The following is a 19,722-nucleotide window of genomic DNA, read 5'->3' on the forward strand; positions in this document are numbered from 1 at the left end:
TGAGAGCACGTATAGCGTTGGCTCTACATACCTGAGGGGTTACAGGCAATTGTCTTCCGTTTGTTGATGATGCCAAAAGCACAAGTGACTGGCGTGAAGCTGACGTGTGCACACCCTGGCACACACACTCTCTAACATTTATACGGAGGGATGAGCGGGGATAAGCATCTATAAACAAAGCCCTTTGTACAATTGAAGTTCTGTCCTCTGGATCAGAGTGAGAAAGTAAGGTCATGAAAACCTTTGGACTAGTGGTTCTTCCCGTATTTTTTGAGTCATGGCTTTGAAATCCCTATGAAACTATAGCGAAATATTTCGCCTTTTGGTTCAGTGCCCACCTGCATCTCAGAACAGACACTAGGTCAATACATCCGTGTTGATTAAATTCGATCCAGTTCTTGGAAGTCACCTTGACTAGTGGTGAGGGCAACTATTAACTACCTGCGGATTCTTTGTTCCAGCGGGCTGGGTCCACAGCAGCTGCACACCTTGGGCGGCTGCCGTGGCACTGTGCCTGATCGCAAGGGCTGGCACACCTTTGCCGTAAAGGGTCAGATAATAAATATTCTGTGATTTGTGGGCCATATGGCCTCGGTCGCAGCTGCTCAACTCTGCCATTGCAGGACGAGATGAGTCATAAATAATAGACAAAAGAATGGAAGTGGCTGTGTTCTAATCAAGTGTTATTTACAAGAACGGGTGGTGGCGGGGGGGGGGATATGGCTTGTGGGTCGCAGTTGGCCGACCCCTGGCCTATGTGGTGACTCCTGGAGCTGGGCAGGACATAACCACTCATGAGGACTCCAAGGTGAAGTCCACCCCTGAAGCTGACCCATGGTGCAGTGGCCCACAGATCCCTCAAAGAGAACATCTCAATTGAGATCCAAACTGCTTCGGACATAAAATAGTTTTTAAAATGCAAAGTAAGCAGACGGTTAGATGGGATCAGGTTGAGCTTGGATTTGAAAGCCAGAGCGAATGGATGTGTGAGGACCTGCAAATGAAATGATGGGATGATAATAATACATGATCAATTAAATGTCTGCTATTTTCCTGGGTCTTCACGTTTGCAATGTAGACCAACTACGTTTAAGTATTCTTCATCCGTTTACTTACTGGAAACAGTAACCGTCACTCTTACGATTATTATTGCTGACTTGGAGTTCAACTGTGGCTGTGTTTGAAAATCTCTTGGTTATAACGTGTACTTTTAAAAGGAAAAAATACAGAGTCCTTATAAATTTCAAGATTTTTTTCTCTATGAGAGATAAGCTGTATTTAAGTAATATACATGTTTTCTTTCACTAAAATGGACAGTTGCTAAATGATTTCACATTTATGCTAGCATCACGCTCTAAATGTATTCAATTCTTTTGCCTTAGAGAATTTTAGATCTTTGCATGGATACAGACACAGGTACACTTTATTCTTTTTTAAAAAACTGAATTATAATTGACCGACAGCCCTCTGTTAGTTCCTAGTGATCCGATATCTGTATACATTACAAAATAACCACCGTGATAACTCTGTCACTACACAAAGTTATTACAATACTATTGACTATATTCCCTGTGCTGTATATTTCATCCCTATGATTCATCTATTTTGCAACTGGAATTTTGTATCTTTTAATCTCCCTCACCTATTTCACTCACCCCCCCCAATCCTACCATCCTGCTCTTCTCTGGCAGGATGTTGTTTGTTCTCTGTTTGTTCTCTGTATCTATGAGCCTGTTTCTGTTTAGTTATGTTTATTCTTTTGTTCTTTAGATTCCACATACAAGTGAAATCATATGGTATTTGTCTTTCTCTGACTTATTTCACTTAGCATAATACCCTCCAGGTCCCTCCATATTGTTGCAAATGACAAGATTTTATTCTTTTTTATGGCCAAGTAAGAGTCTCTGTCTCTGTCTCTCTCCCTATATATATCTATATATCTATCTATCTCACATCTTCATTATCCATTCACCTATCGATAGGTACTTAGGCAGTTTCCATATACTGACTATTGTAAATAATGCTGTAATGAACACTGAAGTGCATGTATTTTTTTCTAATTAGTGTTTTTGTTTTCTTTGGAAAAATATACAGAACTTGAATTGCTGGACCATATGGTGGTTCTATTTTTAATTTTTTGAGGACCCTCCCTACTGTTCTCCATAGTGGCTGCACCAATTTACATTCCCACGAACAACATACGAGGGTTCCCTTTCCTCCACATCCTCGCCAACACTTGTTATTTTTGTCCTTTTGATGACAGCCATTCTGACAGCTGTGATGTGATATCTCATTGTGGTTTTGATTTGCATTTCCCTGATGATTAGTGATGCTGAGTATCTTTTCATGTGCCTGTTGGCCATCTGTATGTCTTCTTTGGAAAAATGCGTATTGAGGTCTTCTGCCTAGTTTTTAATTGGGTTGTTTTTTTGATATTGAGTTGTATGTTAGATATATATATATATATATCTTGGATATATACAACTGGATATTAACCCCTTGTTGGTTATATCATTTGTGAATATTCAATAGGTTGTCTTTTCGTTTTGTTGATGGTTCCCTTTGCTATGCAAAAGCTTTTAAGTTTAATTAGGTCCCTTTCGTTTATTTTTGCTTTTGTTTCCTTTGCCTGAGGAGACAGACCTCTCAAAATATTGCTATGACTTATGTCAAAGAGTGTCCTGCCTATGTTTTCCTCTAGAAGTTTCAGATTTCCAGTCTTCCATTTCGGTCTTTAATCCATTTTGGGTTTATTTTTGTTTTTGGTATTAGAGAATGTTCTAGTTTCATTCTTCTGCATGTAGCTGTTCAGTTTTCTCAGCATCACTTCTTTTTTTTTTTTCTTTTTTTTTTTTTTGTGGTATGCGGGGCTCCCTCTGCTGCGGCCTCTCCCGTTGCGGAGCACAGGCTCCGGACGCGCAGGCCCAGGGGCCATGGCTCACAGGCCCAGCCGCTCCGCGGCATGTGGGATCCTCCCAGACCGGGGCGCGAACCCGGTTCCCCTGCATCGGCAGGCGGACGCGCAACCGCTGCGCCACCAGGGAAGCCCTGAGCATCACTTATTGAAGAGACTGTCTTTCTTCTCCATTATATATTCTTTCCTCCTTTGTCATATATTAATTGACCATAAGTGCATGGGTTTTATTTCTGGGCTTTCTATTCTGTTCCATTGATCTATGTGTCTGTTTTTCTGCCAGTACCATACTGTTCTGATGACTGCAGCTTTGTCTGACTGGTTATTTTTTATATTTTCTAGTTCCTTGTTAAAGTTCTCACCGTGTTCGTCTAGTCTCTTCCCGAGCTCAGTTAGCATTCTTAATACTATTGCTTTGAACTCTTTGTCTGGTAAACTATTTATCTCTGTTTCATTAGGGTTGTTTCCCACTGTCTTCTCTTGTGCTTTTGTTTGAAACATATTCCTCTGTCTTCTCATTTTGTTTAACACTCTCTGTCTCTATGAAATTAGGTGCAGGAGCTACCTATCCCAGTCTTGAAGGGGTGTCCTTGTGTGGGAGCATCCCTATGCCATCTGCATGTGTGCCCAGTGGATTTGGTGGGAGAGCTGGATCTGAAGTGAGCATGGGTCACGTCTTCCCCTGGGGTGTGCTGGCAGCTACCACCTTGTTGGATGATATGGCTGGAGATGGAGGGGTTAGAGTCAGAGCCAGGTGTGAACCAGGGCTTCTTCTGTGCTCAGTGGCAGTTACCACCCTATCAGGGGCTGGAGCAGAAGCCCTGAGGATCTAGTCCGAGCTGGCTCTGTTCTCTCTAAGCGTGCACACTCTCCTTGGTCATGGTGGCCTCCGCTCTAGTGGAGAGCAGCGCTGGAGCAAGAGGGGCTGGAGCAGGTGCCCAGTGTGGGCTGGCATGGTCTTGGGAAACCAGCTAGAGCCCCAGACAGTTTTCAGTCTGCTTCCTCTGAGCTACTCCCAGGAGTAAGCAAGTCTGTGCATGGGCTGTTAACAAGCGAGTCTTGTTTTCTTCTTCTGTAAATCCTACTGGTGTTTAACCAGGTAAGGCAACTTGTCTTCCTGGTGTCTGACCCCAGGGCTGGGGTGCTCAGTGTGTGATCTGAACCCCTCGCTGCCCAGGGAGGATCCCTAAGGCCATGATATCTCCTTCTTCTTCTGTGTCCCCTGCTAAGGGCACAGGTCCTGACCCGACCACAACTCCTCCCTTCCTCTGTAGATACAGACTCTGTGTGTATCTTTCTTTACAGACTTGGTTGAAGAAGAGCCTTTCTGCCAGTCTCCACGTTGTTTTCAGTAGAGTTGCTCCAAGTGAAGATGATTTGATGTGTTTTTTGGGGGGAGGTGGGCTTGGTTTCCTCCTACTCCACCATCTTGATCTCCCTCCTCCACATTTAATATTTTTTACTTCATATTTTGTATCTTTTTTTGTTTTGTATATCCCTTAACTGCTTATTGTGGTTATAGATGATTTTACTACTTCTGTTTTCTAACCTTCCTACTGGTTTTATAAGTGGTTTATCTACTACCTTTACTGGATATTTATCAATGACATTTTTCCTTTGGTAATTTTCATATTTCTACTTGTGGTCTTTTCTTTTCCACTTAGAGAAGTCCCGTTAACATTTCTTGCAAAGCTGGTTTAGTGGTGCTGAACTCTTTTAGCTTTTTCTTGCCTGTAAAACTCAAATCTGAATGATAATCTTGGTGGATAGAGTATTCTCGGTTGTAGAAGTTTTTTCCTTTCATCGCTGTGAATATATCGTGTCACTCTCTTCTGGTCCGCAAAGTTTCTGTGGAAAAGTCAGCTGAGAGTCTTATGGGAGTTCCCTTGTACGTACTTAGTTGCTTTTCCCTTGCTGCTTTTAAGATTCTCTCTTTATCTTTAATTTTTTCCATCTTAATTACAATGTGTCTTGGTGAGGACCTCTTTGGGTTCATCTTGTTTGGGTCTTGCTGTACTTCCTGGACCTGGGTGTCTTTTATCTTTCCCAGGTTAGAGAAGTTTTCAGCTATTATCCCTTCAAACAAGTTCTCTGCCCCTTTCTCTCTCTTTCCTTCTGGACCCCTACAATGTGAATATTAGTATGCTTAATGTTGTTCCAAAGGTATCTTAAACTATCCTCATTGAAAAATTTTCTTTTATTTGGTGAGCTTGGTTGAATTCCACTACTCTGTCTTCCAGTCTGCTGATCCATTCCTCTGTATCATCTAATCTACTATTGATTCTTTCTAGTGTATTTTTTATTTCAGTTATTGTATTCTTCAGTTCTGTTTGGTTCTTCTTTATATTTTCCAACTCTCTGTTAAACTTCTCACTGTGTTCATTCTTCTCCTGAGCATCTTTATGATCATTACCTTGAACTCTTTATTGGGTGGATTGTTTATTTCTACTTCACTTAGTTCTTCTTCTGGAGTTTTAGTTTTCCTTTATTTGCAACATATTCCTCTGTCACTTTGCGTTATTCTCTGTTTTTATTTCTATGTATCAAGTAGGTCTGTTACATTTCCTGATCTTGGAGAAGTGGTCTTATGTAGGAGATGTCCCATGGGGCCCAGCAGCATGCTCGTCTCTGGTCACAGAGATGTATGCTCTAGCGGTGCCCCCTCTGTGGTCTGTGTGGGTCCTTCTTTTGTGGTAGGGCCAACTACTGTGGGTGCACTGGTAGGGGGGCTGGCCCCTGGTCCGGTTGGCTGCCAGGACCTGCCTTGTGTGGAGGCTGCTGGCTTGCTGGTGGGCAGGTCTGGGTCCTGACACAGCCGGCTGCTCGATGTAGGGGGTCCTGGGACTGGGGCTGACTGGCTGGTGGGCAGGTAAGCCTCTGGTGCTAACAGACTAGAGGGAGGACTCCAAAAGGCACTTGCTAGCTCCAGTGTCCTCATGGTAGAACTAGCTCCCCAAAATGCCTGCTGCTAGCATCTCGGTCCCCGGAGGGGGAGTCTCAGTGTCTCAGTTGCCTCCTGCCTCTCTGAGAGGCTCTCTAAGATCGGCAAGGGGTCTGACCCAGGCTGTTTTCAAACTGCTGCCTCTGCACGCTCTGTTTTGAGGTATGTGAGATTTTGCGTGAGCCCTTTAAGAGCGGAGTCTGTGCTTCCTATGGCGTCCCTCCAGCTCTCCCATCTGGGGCTGGTCTTCCCGGTGCTGGCGAGCCCGATGTAGGCTCCTTGGGGAGAACCTCTGCAACTGTGATGATCCTCACAGGTTACTCTTATATAATCAATGCTGAGCAAAGATTAAATGCTATTTGCTGTAGTTTATCACCACTAGCTATATATGTATCTATGACAAAAATCAAGCAACTCTAGAGGAATACATATTAATAATATTCAGGTAGCGATAATACAGTTGAAACATATTTAGTATGCAAAACTTCCTCTGATGGTGTAATTTTTTTTCTACTCCTTGCTTAGTTACAAAATAGAAAGAGACTCTGAATATGTAATGAATAGCAGCTTTTAACCTCTCAATTAAAATACCAATACATCACAGTGTTATACAAAACTGATGAAGGTCAAAGAAACATCGCTTTCTTTTTAGACTTTAATTGTGATTCATCCACGAGACTGGTCCCATGCAGCGTCTACTTGAAAAACTATAACAACTGTTGATTGAAGGACTTGAACAACTGAGTACTTCTAATGTGACAAGTGATTATAACCTCAGTCACAAACAGAGTTCCTGACTGACAAGTAACAGTCGAGGCTGTTAAATGGCTTTTCTGTCTTATGACAAAATACAGTGACACGCTCAACACTATTTCCTACATAACTGTTAAAATCTGAAAAAATACAAATGTATTTTTGAAACAGATGGACTTGTCCATATTGCATGTTTAAAATGATGAGAAAAGAATGCTATCAAGACTTAAAATGGTAAGTATAAAAGACTCCTGTAAGAGTCATTAACGATTATACAATGTCTGATCTTCACCAGAGGTGTCAAATTAGGGGCGGCTGAGAATTTCAGTGGATGCCATTCATTGTGGGTGTTCAGCACGGCCATTCCAGCTGCAGGATTGCAGAATAATTCTTCCAGTGTACTGGCAAAACATGGTGAGTTATACAATTCAAATAGACTGTGATTGGCAACGTGCCAGGCTGACTCATTAGTATCACTGCATTTGTGTGTGTGTGTGTGTGTGTGTGTGTGTGTGTGTGTGGTACGCGGGCCTCTCACCGCTGCGGCCTCTCCTGTCGCGGAGCCCAGGCTCCGGACGCGCAGGCTCAGCGGCCGTGGCTCACGGGCCCAGCCGCTCCGCGGCACGTGGGATCTTCCCGGACCGGGGCACGAACCCGTGTCCCCTGCATCGGCAGGCGGACTCTCAACCACTGCACCACCGAGGAAGCCCTATCACGGTATATTTAAGCTTGTGTATGTTTAGAAATAAAACCTATAAATATGTTAAAGGCAGAATCACAGCTACGTAGGTTTTTTCATCTGTGTTTTCTCATGCGATCTCAAGTTAAAAGTTTGAATAATTTTTTGAGGAGGGCAAGTTTGCAAGCATTTTATAACTTAACTAGAGCCAACTGATATCCCTCCCTTTTCCAATTATTAAATCATCTCCAATTCCAAAAGTTCTATTTTCAGTAAAGTGTTTCTATTTTGTTAAAGCCCGTCTAGAAGGCCATGGGAGTCTCAGTGCCTAGTATCATGACAGAATTGAGTGATAAATGGTGAGTTTAGTGGTAAGATCCAGAGCAATTCTTCTGGATTCATTTGAAGAGCAGTGAGAAGTAATAACCAAATTGAAGTGTAGGTGGCTGACAGGCTTATCTCCAGTTACGAAAACCTTGTTTTGATCCCCAAACGAGTCACTAAATATAAAAGAGATAAACCACCTAAAGTAATGGATGAGACTCTGACTAAGCAGGAGAATTATAACTGGGAAGATGCTTGATCAGAGCAATTCCACACTTCTTATTAAATTCATAAATCCAGACTGCTAACGCTGGGGGGAAGAAAATAAAGAAACAATGACATGAAATGAGTATCTATCCCATAAAGAAATTTTCAGTCAATTTAAAGCACAGATTTGAGATTATTTGTAATGAAAGGAATCTCCCATTAACAATAATCCAGATGGGAACAAACTGGACAGGACTATTTTCTGGATTGGCGACGTGGATATATACTGTTTCATAGCTGGTTTCCTCAAATGAGTTTCTAATTAGTTTCATCAAATAATTTTCTTTGACCATAGGACTGATGAAAGCATCTCTTCTCTTTAAGGTCCTGTAGGGATGCTCACACAGATGGAAGGAATTAATGTGACCACCTCCCACAGCTCTACTGTCTTACGATTCAGAGAAAACACTTTCGTCTTGGAATGTCCCGTGAATAGAGACAAATATATCAGAGAGTTTTTGTGGACTACGGCTTTACTGTGTGTGCATGTGTGTTTGCTTAAGAAAAGCATCAACATATTAAGTTCTTAATGCTCAAAACACGTAAGCATTTCAATTAGAGATTCCAAAGGTCTACTGAAGCTACATAAAAAAGAAAACCACGTGGCTTCCTGCCTCTGTAGGAGAGCTTTTTACTGTAAGTATTATAAGATATAATTCAAGCCATCCATCTATATTGCACAATTATTACACGAGTCCAGAGGGGCTTCTCTATATTGATATAGGAAAGTATTCAAATCCTAATCCTCAATTGTTCATTGAACCTATCTGGGGGTCTCAGGGTGCTTAAACAGAAGCCCTGAAACGTCACTGATTATGCAATGATAATACCTTGAATTAAATGAGAGAATTTCCAAAAAGTCTCAAAGTGCATCCTTCACAGCCTTTCATAACAGGAGAAAAATTATTCAGCGTTTAGATGTAAAGGAATGGAGGGGTGCGGCCAGGAACACAAAGTCAAGAAGTAGACCCTTGATAACAAAAGGTTTACCCTTTTAATCTTACTTGATTACACTGAGGGACTTCCAGGAGGCAAAACTGAATTAAGGTTAGTGAATGTTTTTGTAAAAAGGACAGCTCGCTGATATACTGACACTGTGGCTTGTGAAGATATGTTTTGGTTACACAGAGTAAGATACCATCGATTCTTAAATTAAACCGGGGCCATTCCTGTTTCTGGTGGTGCTGCTCCTTTGACATGAGCCTCTTCTCTCTTTACTCCATTGGCATAAAAGCCCTCCTTCCTCACTGCCTCTATCCCCTCTGCCCTGGAAATTTCTATTCAGTCTTTAAGACTTGATTATTACTTCTTTCAGGAAATATTTTATGACAGCCCCTCCCTCAGTTTTAGATTGGAAAGTACGAACACAGTGACTTGTTAAATTCAATCATTTGTCCCAAAGGCACAGCTGGTAAGGGAGGGTGCTGGCTGGACGCTGATTTCTCTCTACCTCCGTCCCACTGTTTTCTCCCCCATCCTCCCTGACCTGCTGTGCAGAACTGAAGAGGCACAGAACAAAAGGATGTGGATCCATCATCAACACTTGGACTTGCAGCCGCAGAGGAGCAGCTGCCACCAGCTACCTTCATGAATCAGGGTCGTCTCTTCTGTATGGAAGGAACTTGCTAGTCACTAGACTGGACGCTGGATTGTCAAGCCTACCCTACTAACATTCCAGGACTCACCAAGTCATGAGTTATTTATCAAATCAAAATTATTAGTAAGATCCGCTTTCCCTGTGGGGTGGGAAGACTGGAAACCATCTGCTGTTTTCCTTCTCTTGATTATCAGACACCAGTGCTTCCCAGTGACATTCAGTAGTGTTACCCATAGCCAGGGGATACTGGGCATCCCCCTTAGAACCGATTCTACCAGTACCAGTTCTACGTGACAGGAAGTCACCGTCTGACTTACTTGTCTCCTTTGCTTTTGGAGATGCCGACCAACTTCTCGATGCCACCGGCGTCCCGTAAGGCCTTGGCGTTCTCCATGTTCTTGGTGATCACCTCGTGCAGGGTGCAGCACACGGCTGTCACCGTGTCGTCCGACATGGCCTTGCTCACCGCGTTACTGCTGTTATTCCCGCCTGGAAGCCGATGGACCAGGTCTCGCATGGCGTATTTGCCTTTGGAAAAGAAAACGAAGGGAAGAGTTGAAGTGCGGTCAAAACCGAGGAAGAGGGTGGAGGGAGAGGTGCAGACGGGGGTGAAAAAGAGAACACCAGAGGCCCGGACCGGGGCACGAACCCGTGTCCCCTGCATCGGCAGGCGGACTCTCAACCACTGCACCACCGGGGAAGCCCTATCACGGTATATTTAAGCTTGTGTATGTTTAGAAATAAAACCTATAAATATGTTAAAGGCAGAATCACAGCTACGTAGGTTTTGTCATCTGGGGTTTCTTGGGAAGCCCTATCACGGTATATTTAAGCTTGTGTATGTTTAGAAATAAAACCTATAAATATGTTAAAGGCAGAATCACAGCTACGTAGGTTTTTTCATCTGTGTTTTCTCATGCGATCTCAAGTTAAAAGTTTGAATAATTTTTTGAGGAGGGCAAGTTTGCAAGCATTTTATAACTTAACTAGAGCCAACTGATATCCCTCCCTTTTCCAATTATTAAATCATCTCCAATTCCAAAAGTTCTATTTTCAGTAAAGTGTTTCTATTTTGTTAAAGCCCGTCTAGAAGGCCATGGGAGTCTCAGTGCCTAGTATCATGACAGAATTGAGTGATAAATGGTGAGTTTAGTGGTAAGATCCAGAGCAATTCTTCTGGATTCATTTGAAGAGCAGTGAGAAGTAATAACCAAATTGAAGTGTAGGTGGCTGACAGGCTTATCTCCAGTTACGAAAACCTTGTTTTGATCCCCAAACGAGTCACTAAATATAAAAGAGATAAACCACCTAAAGTAATGGATGAGACTCTGACTAAGCAGGAGAATTATAACTGGGAAGATGCTTGATCAGAGCAATTCCACACTTCTTATTAAATTCATAAATCCAGACTGCTAACGCTGGGGGGAAGAAAATAAAGAAACAATGACATGAAATGAGTATCTATCCCATAAAGAAATTTTCAGTCAATTTAAAGCACAGATTTGAGATTATTTGTAATGAAAGGAATCTCCCATTAACAATAATCCAGATGGGAACAAACTGGACAGGACTATTTTCTGGATTGGCGACGTGGATATATACTGTTTCATAGCTGGTTTCCTCAAATGAGTTTCTAATTAGTTTCATCAAATAATTTTCTTTGACCATAGGACTGATGAAAGCATCTCTTCTCTTTAAGGTCCTGTAGGGATGCTCACACAGATGGAAGGAATTAATGTGACCACCTCCCACAGCTCTACTGTCTTACGATTCAGAGAAAACACTTTCGTCTTGGAATGTCCCGTGAATAGAGACAAATATATCAGAGAGTTTTTGTGGACTACGGCTTTACTGTGTGTGCATGTGTGTTTGCTTAAGAAAAGCATCAACATATTAAGTTCTTAATGCTCAAAACACGTAAGCATTTCAATTAGAGATTCCAAAGGTCTACTGAAGCTACATAAAAAAGAAAACCACGTGGCTTCCTGCCTCTGTAGGAGAGCTTTTTACTGTAAGTATTATAAGATATAATTCAAGCCATCCATCTATATTGCACAATTATTACACGAGTCCAGAGGGGCTTCTCTATATTGATATAGGAAAGTATTCAAATCCTAATCCTCAATTGTTCATTGAACCTATCTGGGGGTCTCAGGGTGCTTAAACAGAAGCCCTGAAACGTCACTGATTATGCAATGATAATACCTTGAATTAAATGAGAGAATTTCCAAAAAGTCTCAAAGTGCATCCTTCACAGCCTTTCATAACAGGAGAAAAATTATTCAGCGTTTAGATGTAAAGGAATGGAGGGGTGCGGCCAGGAACACAAAGTCAAGAAGTAGACCCTTGATAACAAAAGGTTTACCCTTTTAATCTTACTTGATTACACTGAGGGACTTCCAGGAGGCAAAACTGAATTAAGGTTAGTGAATGTTTTTGTAAAAAGGACAGCTCGCTGATATACTGACACTGTGGCTTGTGAAGATATGTTTTGGTTACACAGAGTAAGATACCATCGATTCTTAAATTAAACCGGGGCCATTCCTGTTTCTGGTGGTGCTGCTCCTTTGACATGAGCCTCTTCTCTCTTTACTCCATTGGCATAAAAGCCCTCCTTCCTCACTGCCTCTATCCCCTCTGCCCTGGAAATTTCTATTCAGTCTTTAAGACTTGATTATTACTTCTTTCAGGAAATATTTTATGACAGCCCCTCCCTCAGTTTTAGATTGGAAAGTACGAACACAGTGACTTGTTAAATTCAATCATTTGTCCCAAAGGCACAGCTGGTAAGGGAGGGTGCTGGCTGGACGCTGATTTCTCTCTGCCTCCGTCCCACTGTTTTCTCCCCCATCCTCCCTGACCTGCTGTGCAGAACTGAAGAGGCACAGAACAAAAGGATGTGGATCCATCATCAACACTTGGACTTGCAGCCGCAGAGGAGCAGCTGCCACCAGCTACCTTCATGAATCAGGGTCGTCTCTTCTGTATGGAAGGAACTTGCTAGTCACTAGACTGGACGCTGGATTGTCAAGCCTACCCTACTAACATTCCAGGACTCACCAAGTCATGAGTTATTTATCAAATCAAAATTATTAGTAAGATCCGCTTTCCCTGTGGGGTGGGAAGACTGGAAACCATCTGCTGTTTTCCTTCTCTTGATTATCAGACACCAGTGCTTCCCAGTGACATTCAGTAGTGTTACCCATAGCCAGGGGATACTGGGCATCCCCCTTAGAACCGATTCTACCAGTACCAGTTCTACGTGACAGGAAGTCACCGTCTGACTTACTTGTCTCCTTTGCTTTTGGAGATGCCGACCAACTTCTCGATGCCACCGGCGTCCCGTAAGGCCTTGGCGTTCTCCATGTTCTTGGTGATCACCTCGTGCAGGGTGCAGCACACGGCTGTCACCGTGTCGTCCGACATGGCCTTGCTCACCGCGTTACTGCTGTTATTCCCGCCTGGAAGCCGATGGACCAGGTCTCGCATGGCGTATTTGCCTTTGGAAAAGAAAACGAAGGGAAGAGTTGAAGTGCGGTCAAAACCGAGGAAGAGGGTGGAGGGAGAGGTGCAGACGGGGGTGAAAAAGAGAACACCAGAGGCCACGTTAATGCAGTGTTGTCTGTTTCCCGTCACTGATTATTCTTTATGGGGTAACCGTGGACACATACACAGAGAAAACGGTATTTCTTCACAGCAAAGGTACGGACTTTTGGTGCTGGACGGATGTGGGACTGACTCTTTGGACAAGTTATTTCCTGCCTCTGAGCCTCAGCTTTTTAAATTGCGAAGCAAGAATAATGGTACCTCCCTGACAAGGCTGTTGCGAAGAAATGTGTGGGAAGCACTTAACACACAGTGATGACCCTGGACTCAGGACTCAATAGAAGTTAGCAATCAGTGGGTTCCTGCTTGCTATTCACAGAAGTCAGGAAAACATAGGGTAATTCTAACATAACCTCAAGAATGCCTTGACGGGAGCTATGTTGGGACTTGTATTATTTAACAAATAAGAGTCAAAACACAAAAATGTATGTATATATGACATCTGCATTCTGGTCCCTATAAAGCAAAGAGAAACATTTAAAGCAGGGGAGAGACACTTTACAAACAATATATAAAACTAGGTGTCCTTTGAACTAGGGTAACTGGATGATCGATCTGTCTCTCTGATGGGATTTTATTGAATGGTTCTACCATATAACATTTACTAATTTGACATGTTTCACTTCCCGTGGAAACAGTAAGATAAAATGAAACTCTGCTTCCTTAATTCACTTTATCATGATTAATCATGCTACCCCCCATGATAGTGGTACTTATAATGACATCTTTATGGAATACTTTTAGTTTACAAAGCCATTTAGGCATTACCCATAACCCTGCAAGACAATTAATTCATCTCACCTGCAGCTTCCAATTCTGTTCCATTAATTTACTTCTGGAACTAAGTAAATGAATGCCTGTAGCAAAGTTGTCTGTTCTTAAATTTTTCAGGTGGAATCGGCATGTGTCCAAAGCTAAATTCCTGTCTTGTCTCCCATCCCCCAATTAGACATAGTTAGGTAGCTCCTAAAAGCCATTTAAATATTTTTCCTCCTTATAGGTCTCGAAAGGATAGCTTCTTTTGCTGTTTAGTTCTCTGGCACGTGGTGCTTGGAGGGGCAGGAAATGGAACCATGGAAGGAGGCAATGACATCTTAATTCCAGGCAGTAATAAATAAAACATAAGACTGCATAATTTTGGTATCTGCTCTTATCCTATGTTTAGGTGGCTTATTTTAGCTTGGATGAAAAAAAAAATGCTGATGTCTAAATTACCGAAATAGGAAAGTGTCTTCATTCACTTGACGACAGCCGAGAAGTGTCTGACAAAAGTGGTTTGCCTGAAAACCTCCAAATGTAGCATTATTTATTTTCCAATGACAGCACTTAAAACAGGTTGGAGAAGATCCTTTGTACAAGACAGTCCTCTGAGCACCTGGCTTTACCTACTCATCATTAAGTCACACTCAGCTCGGGCTACGAGTTTAGTTCTGTTGAGCTCAGCAGGCTGGCGACTTTATCATTAGCCCCGCACAAACCACTGTCAGACCAACTAGAATTCACAGAAGTGAGAAGATGGGCGCGTTCTTTATCAGGGAAGAGATGGAGGAAGGAAGCAGCAAACTCTCCCAGTCCTTGTGCGCACAGGGGCATCCCCACTCCTGAACGAGCACAGAAGACTGGTTGTGCGGCCTTGCCATCATCAACCTTGAGAGCAAATGTGAGGAGAGGGAGAGGATTAGGCTAGAGCTTTTTTTTTTTTTTTTTTAGTTTTTGTTATCATCATTTAAAACATTAAGACAGACTTGAAAGTGTGGTTTCATCTTACACAGCTTCCCAACCCGTGAGCCCTGAATGAGAAGCCAGGTGTCCCCTTGATGTTCAAGTGGCAGGAACCACCACTTTCCCCAGAGCAGCCTCTTCGAGTTGCCCCAGCGTGCCGGACAAATACTGTCATTTTGCATGGGCTCCGCAGTGTGGAAAACAGCAGGAGTCACTGCCATATATATATATGTGGGCACAGGGACATCAAGGGCACCTGGGGCTCAGCAGTGCTTTGGGAGGCTTTGAAGATGCAGAGGAGGAGAGCGAAGAGTACAGTCCTCACCCTATGGATGAGCCTGCCAGGAAGTAGAGGAGCTTCCCGTCTTAGGCCGGGTGCCACCAACCACTGCTGATTGAAGACCGCTCCCCCTTCCTCTGGATTTAACTTCGGTGGAAAATAAGTGAATAATATGACACAGCCTAACATCACAGAGTGACTCAAGCTAGTCATACCACCTAGCAGGTGACTGATATTTCAGGACAAGAGCAAGGAACTTGTGACTACAAAGACCTGGCCCTGAGGGGATCAGGAAGAGAAGAGCGGCCATGATGGAGAGTCCTCAGACAAGGCTTCGAGCCCAGTGAAACGGTGGTGGTGACGCAGGGAAAGAGGATTCAGAAATTTCTAGCGGGGATAATGAGGTGGGTAGTGGAAACCAAGTGAATTCTGAAACTTAATAATAATAATGGACAAGTTGGATTACTATTTTATTTTTCCACACAAAGGAAAACATGCTCAGCAATTTCCTGGTGGTCCAGCGGTTAGGACTTGGCGCTTTCACTGCCGGGGCTGGGGTTCAATTCCTGATCAGGGAACTTACACCCTACAGGCGGCCCGGTACGGCCAAAAAAAAGAGAGGCGCAGTGGTTGAGAGTCCGCCTGCCGATGCAGGGGACACGGGTTCGAGCCCCGGTCCGGGAGGATCCCACGTGCCGCGGAGCGGCTGGGCCCGTGATGAGAGTCCGCCTGCCGATGCAGGGAACACGGGTTCGTGCCCCGGTCCGGGAAGATCCCACATGCCGCGGAGCGGCTGGGCCCGTGAGCCGTGGCCGCTGAGCCTGTGCGTCCGGAGCCTGTGCTCCGCAACGGGAGAGGCCACAGCACTGAGAGGCCCGCGTACCGCAAAAAAAAAAAAAAACAAAAAAAAACAAAGACAGATGCTCCCTGAGATGAAAGCAAAACAAAAACAACTCCACCACCACCACCAACTAAAGGTCACTCTGTCTTGCTCAAATTCTCAACAGAAATGAATCCTCGGGCCATTTCTTTGAAGTTACTTAGTTTCTCATGAAAATAACTTTATCTTTGACATGTGTAATACTGATATGACTATTGGACATATTACAGTTGTGTAGGAAAAAACTACTGTTCCTATCAGTGACAGACTAACTGTAACCTTGTAACTTTGCTACCCTTCCTGCCCTGTGTGTGGGCAGGCGCGTTTGTAAATTACAATTAAAAACTATTTTCTCTTTATGTTTCTTTTTGGGGTCTTCTGTTTAGAGTTGGTGGGCATGCGGAGGCGTGTGGATGGACTCAGGCGACCTAACTGTGTTGCCCTAGAGCCGTGCTCCTTGCCGAGCTCTCCTACACATAAGAGCTGGTGGGAATTTCACGATGAGATAACAGAGCTTTGCTCTCGAGGACTGTGCCTGTTTCTGTTTCTGTTTCAGCACTCAGCCTATTCCTGGTATTGATTTGCGCAACACCCCTTGGTTTCTCCACTGGTGGCGGCAGTATTGAGTAGTGAGTGGTTTTATGGGCTAACCACCTGTGATCTTGAGTCCTTTCCTAAACTGACTGTATATCACTCTGGATTGTTAATATGGTCCTCTGTATAGCTGGTCTTTGTGATGCACTATGGTAAACTCAAATCTCTCAAACCAACATTAGGGGAAAGAGGTTAAAAAAAAATGTCAGCCGAGAACAGCCCTGGATCAGGAACATTACAACTCCTTTGTCTCTGAGGTCTTAGCACATCTTTGGCATCCCTGTTTCTGGAGATGCTAAAACTGACCTGTGAGTTTTTGCTGAGTTGCTCTAAACTAATTATTTTCTTCCATTTTTTATGGTGGTAAAATACACATAATAAAAATTTATCATCTTATCCACTTTTAAGTGTACAGTTCAGTGATACTGATTAAATTCATATTGTTGTGCAACCATCACCACCACGAATCTCCAGAACTCTTTTCATCTTGCAAAACTACAATTCTATTAAACTCTATTAAACCATTAAACAATAACTCCCCACCCCCATCCATTAACAACCAACATGCTACTTTCCATCTCTATGATTTTGACAGCTCTAAGTATCTCATATAAGTGGAACCATACAGTGTGTCTTTATTTTGCTCAGCAATAATGTCTTCAAGCTTCATTCATATTGTAGAATATATCAGAATATCCCTTTTTTTTTTTAAGTCTGGATAATACTCCCCTGTATGCATATACCACATTCTGCTTATCCATTCATCTGTTGGTGGACACTTGGGTTTCTTCCTTATTTCAGTTATTGTGAACGATGCTACTATGAACAGAGGTGTACAAACATCCTTTCTCTTTTGATTTGTGTCTCTGGATCTAAAGTGAGTCTCTTGTAGACAGCATATAGTTGGATCATTTTCTTTCTTTCTTTCCATTCTGCCAATCTCTGTCTTTCGATTGGAGAGTTTAACCCCTCTATATTTAAAATAATTATTGTAAGGACGGACTTAACTTGTGTTATTTTGCTATTTGTTTTCTACATGCCTTGTAGCTTTTTTGGTCCCTTATTTCCTACATTACTCTCTCTTTTGTGTTTGATTTTTTTTGCAGTGAAATGTTTTAACCCCCTTCTCATTTCCTTTTGTGTATATTCTGTAACTATTTTACTTGTGGTTACCATGTGGATTACATTTAATGTCCTAAAGTTATAACACTCCAATTTAAATTTATACCAGTTTAACTTCAATAATGTACAGAAACTCTGCTCGTTTATAGTTCCATCCCCAACCCTTTCAATTATGGATATCACAAAACTACATCTTTATATGTTGTGTCCAAAAACATAAAATGATAACTTTTTTTAATGCGTCACTTTCTTAAAGTACGTAGAAAACACAATACGGAGTTGTAAGCCAAGGGTACAATAATACTAGTTTTTAGACTAATAATTTTAAGAAATGCATTATTCTCTTGAATCATGTAAAAAACAAAAAAAGTGGAGCTACAAACTGTTTTTACAATAAGACTAGCTTTTATAATTACCCAGTGCTTTATTTAAAGTGTTTGTCTAGCACTTCTGCCACTTGTTCTTTCTCAGGGAAGTTTCGGTTGGTTCATTTTTTCCCTTGGAAAGGGCTATACTTCCCTGTTTCTTTGTATCCACTGTGATTTTGTTGTTGTTGTTGTTGCTGTTGGTTGAAAACTGGACACTGCAATCTAACAACGCAGCAACCCTGGAACTCAGACCCCTCCCCTTGTGCGGGTTTGCTGGGGTTTGTTTTTAATTGCTCTAGGATGTCTGCGTGCTGAGGTGGAAACTGAAGGTCTCCTCGGGTCTTTTCTGAGCCTGTGCCTTTCCCTGGGCCTACATGGTGACTTTCTAATTTCCATCACATACACATTTGCTTTTTTTGTGTGTGTGTGGTACGCGGGCCTCTCACTGCCGCGGCCTCTCCCGTCGCGGAGCGCAGGCTCCGGACGCGCAGGCGCAGCGGCCACGGCTCACGGGCCCAGCCGCTCCGCGGCACGTGGGATCCTCCCGGACCGGGGCGCGAACCCGCGTCCCCCGTATCGGCAGGCGGACCCCCAACCGCTGCGCCACCAGGGAAGCCCCACCTTTGCTTTTGAATATCCTAATCTTTAATATCTGGCTCCCAAAAGGGGAAAAAGAGAACAATGAAGGGGGAGGGAAGGGCACCAGCCCTTTAAGTTCCCTGGGTGTCCTTTCAGCCGGAGGGGGAGGGGTTTCGACAACTGGGGAGCGTGTGGAACAACAGCTGCCTCTGTGTCTGCAACTCCATGATCGGTAGCAACGATCGGAACACAGAGTGCCCAGTATTCGGAGGACGGATCCCCTATTGCCCACCCTAGCTCCCACCAGCTGCATACAAGCTCCCCATGAACACACGTAGAGCTGCCTGCCAAGGGCTGGGTGTGAGAATGGGTAGCTGTTACCGCGCTAAGAGCTGAAGATGACCAAAATCAACCACAATTCACCGTCCAAGCTTTCCTCTAACAGGTGCAAGCCTTCATCAGACTCCAGAGTTCCGAAAGAGTGACACTGGACAGATTCTGCCGGCGAGACGGCTGTCTGTGTGCGGGGGACAGATTCCTGGGTTTCCTACCCACCATCTTCCGGAATCTTCTCTCCACACTTTATTTTGCTTAGTGGTTGAAGATGTAAAAGTGAGGCACTGATTTCCTTGTGACTGTGTGTCTACGGGTAAATGTGAAAAGAGCCTTTCCCTCCTTTGCCAAAGGAAAATTGTTAGCCCTTACCAAGGGTCAGCAGCACAGTAAGTACCCCGTGGGCGGTCACAGCTCTTTCTGCAGTGTGGCTAGCTCCTTTTTCTCTTTCCTGTCTCTTTCTGGCAATGTTTGGAGCTTAATGTTTCATAAAAATCTGCCACTTTAAGGACATTTAATAGGAACAGTTTATCACAAAAGGGGAGAAAACGTATGCAAAAAATCTATATTTTTGGTTTCCCTGGTGGCGCAGTGGTTGAGAGCCCGCCTGCCGATGCAGGGGACGCGGGTTCGGGCCCCGGTCCGGGAAGATCCCACGTGCCGCGGAGCGGCTGGGCCCGTGAGCCACGGCCGCTGAGCCTGCGCGTCCGGAGCCTGTGCTCCGCAGCGGGAGAGGCCACAGCAGTGAGAGGGCCGCGTACCG

The 19,722-nt window shown here is 43.6% G+C and overlaps 1 protein-coding gene across 3 annotated transcripts in view; it reads right to left on the bottom strand.

The window, feature by feature from the left end:
- CTNND2 (catenin delta 2) overlaps positions 1–19,722 on the bottom strand; it is a 453,358-nt gene that overhangs the window by 39,815 nt on the left and 393,821 nt on the right. For all 3 annotated transcript variants that reach the window (XM_007115618.2, XM_028492809.1, XM_024125559.1), the window contains one exon: positions 12,765–12,975. In XM_007115618.2, the coding sequence (XP_007115680.1) occupies positions 12,765–12,975 (211 nt within the window). The remainder of the gene's footprint in view (positions 1–12,764; positions 12,976–19,722) is intronic.

Source organism: Physeter macrocephalus, chromosome 8 (genome assembly GCF_002837175.3).
Source record: "Physeter macrocephalus isolate SW-GA chromosome 8, ASM283717v5, whole genome shotgun sequence".
NCBI classification, from domain to species: Eukaryota; Metazoa; Chordata; class Mammalia; order Artiodactyla; family Physeteridae; genus Physeter; species Physeter macrocephalus.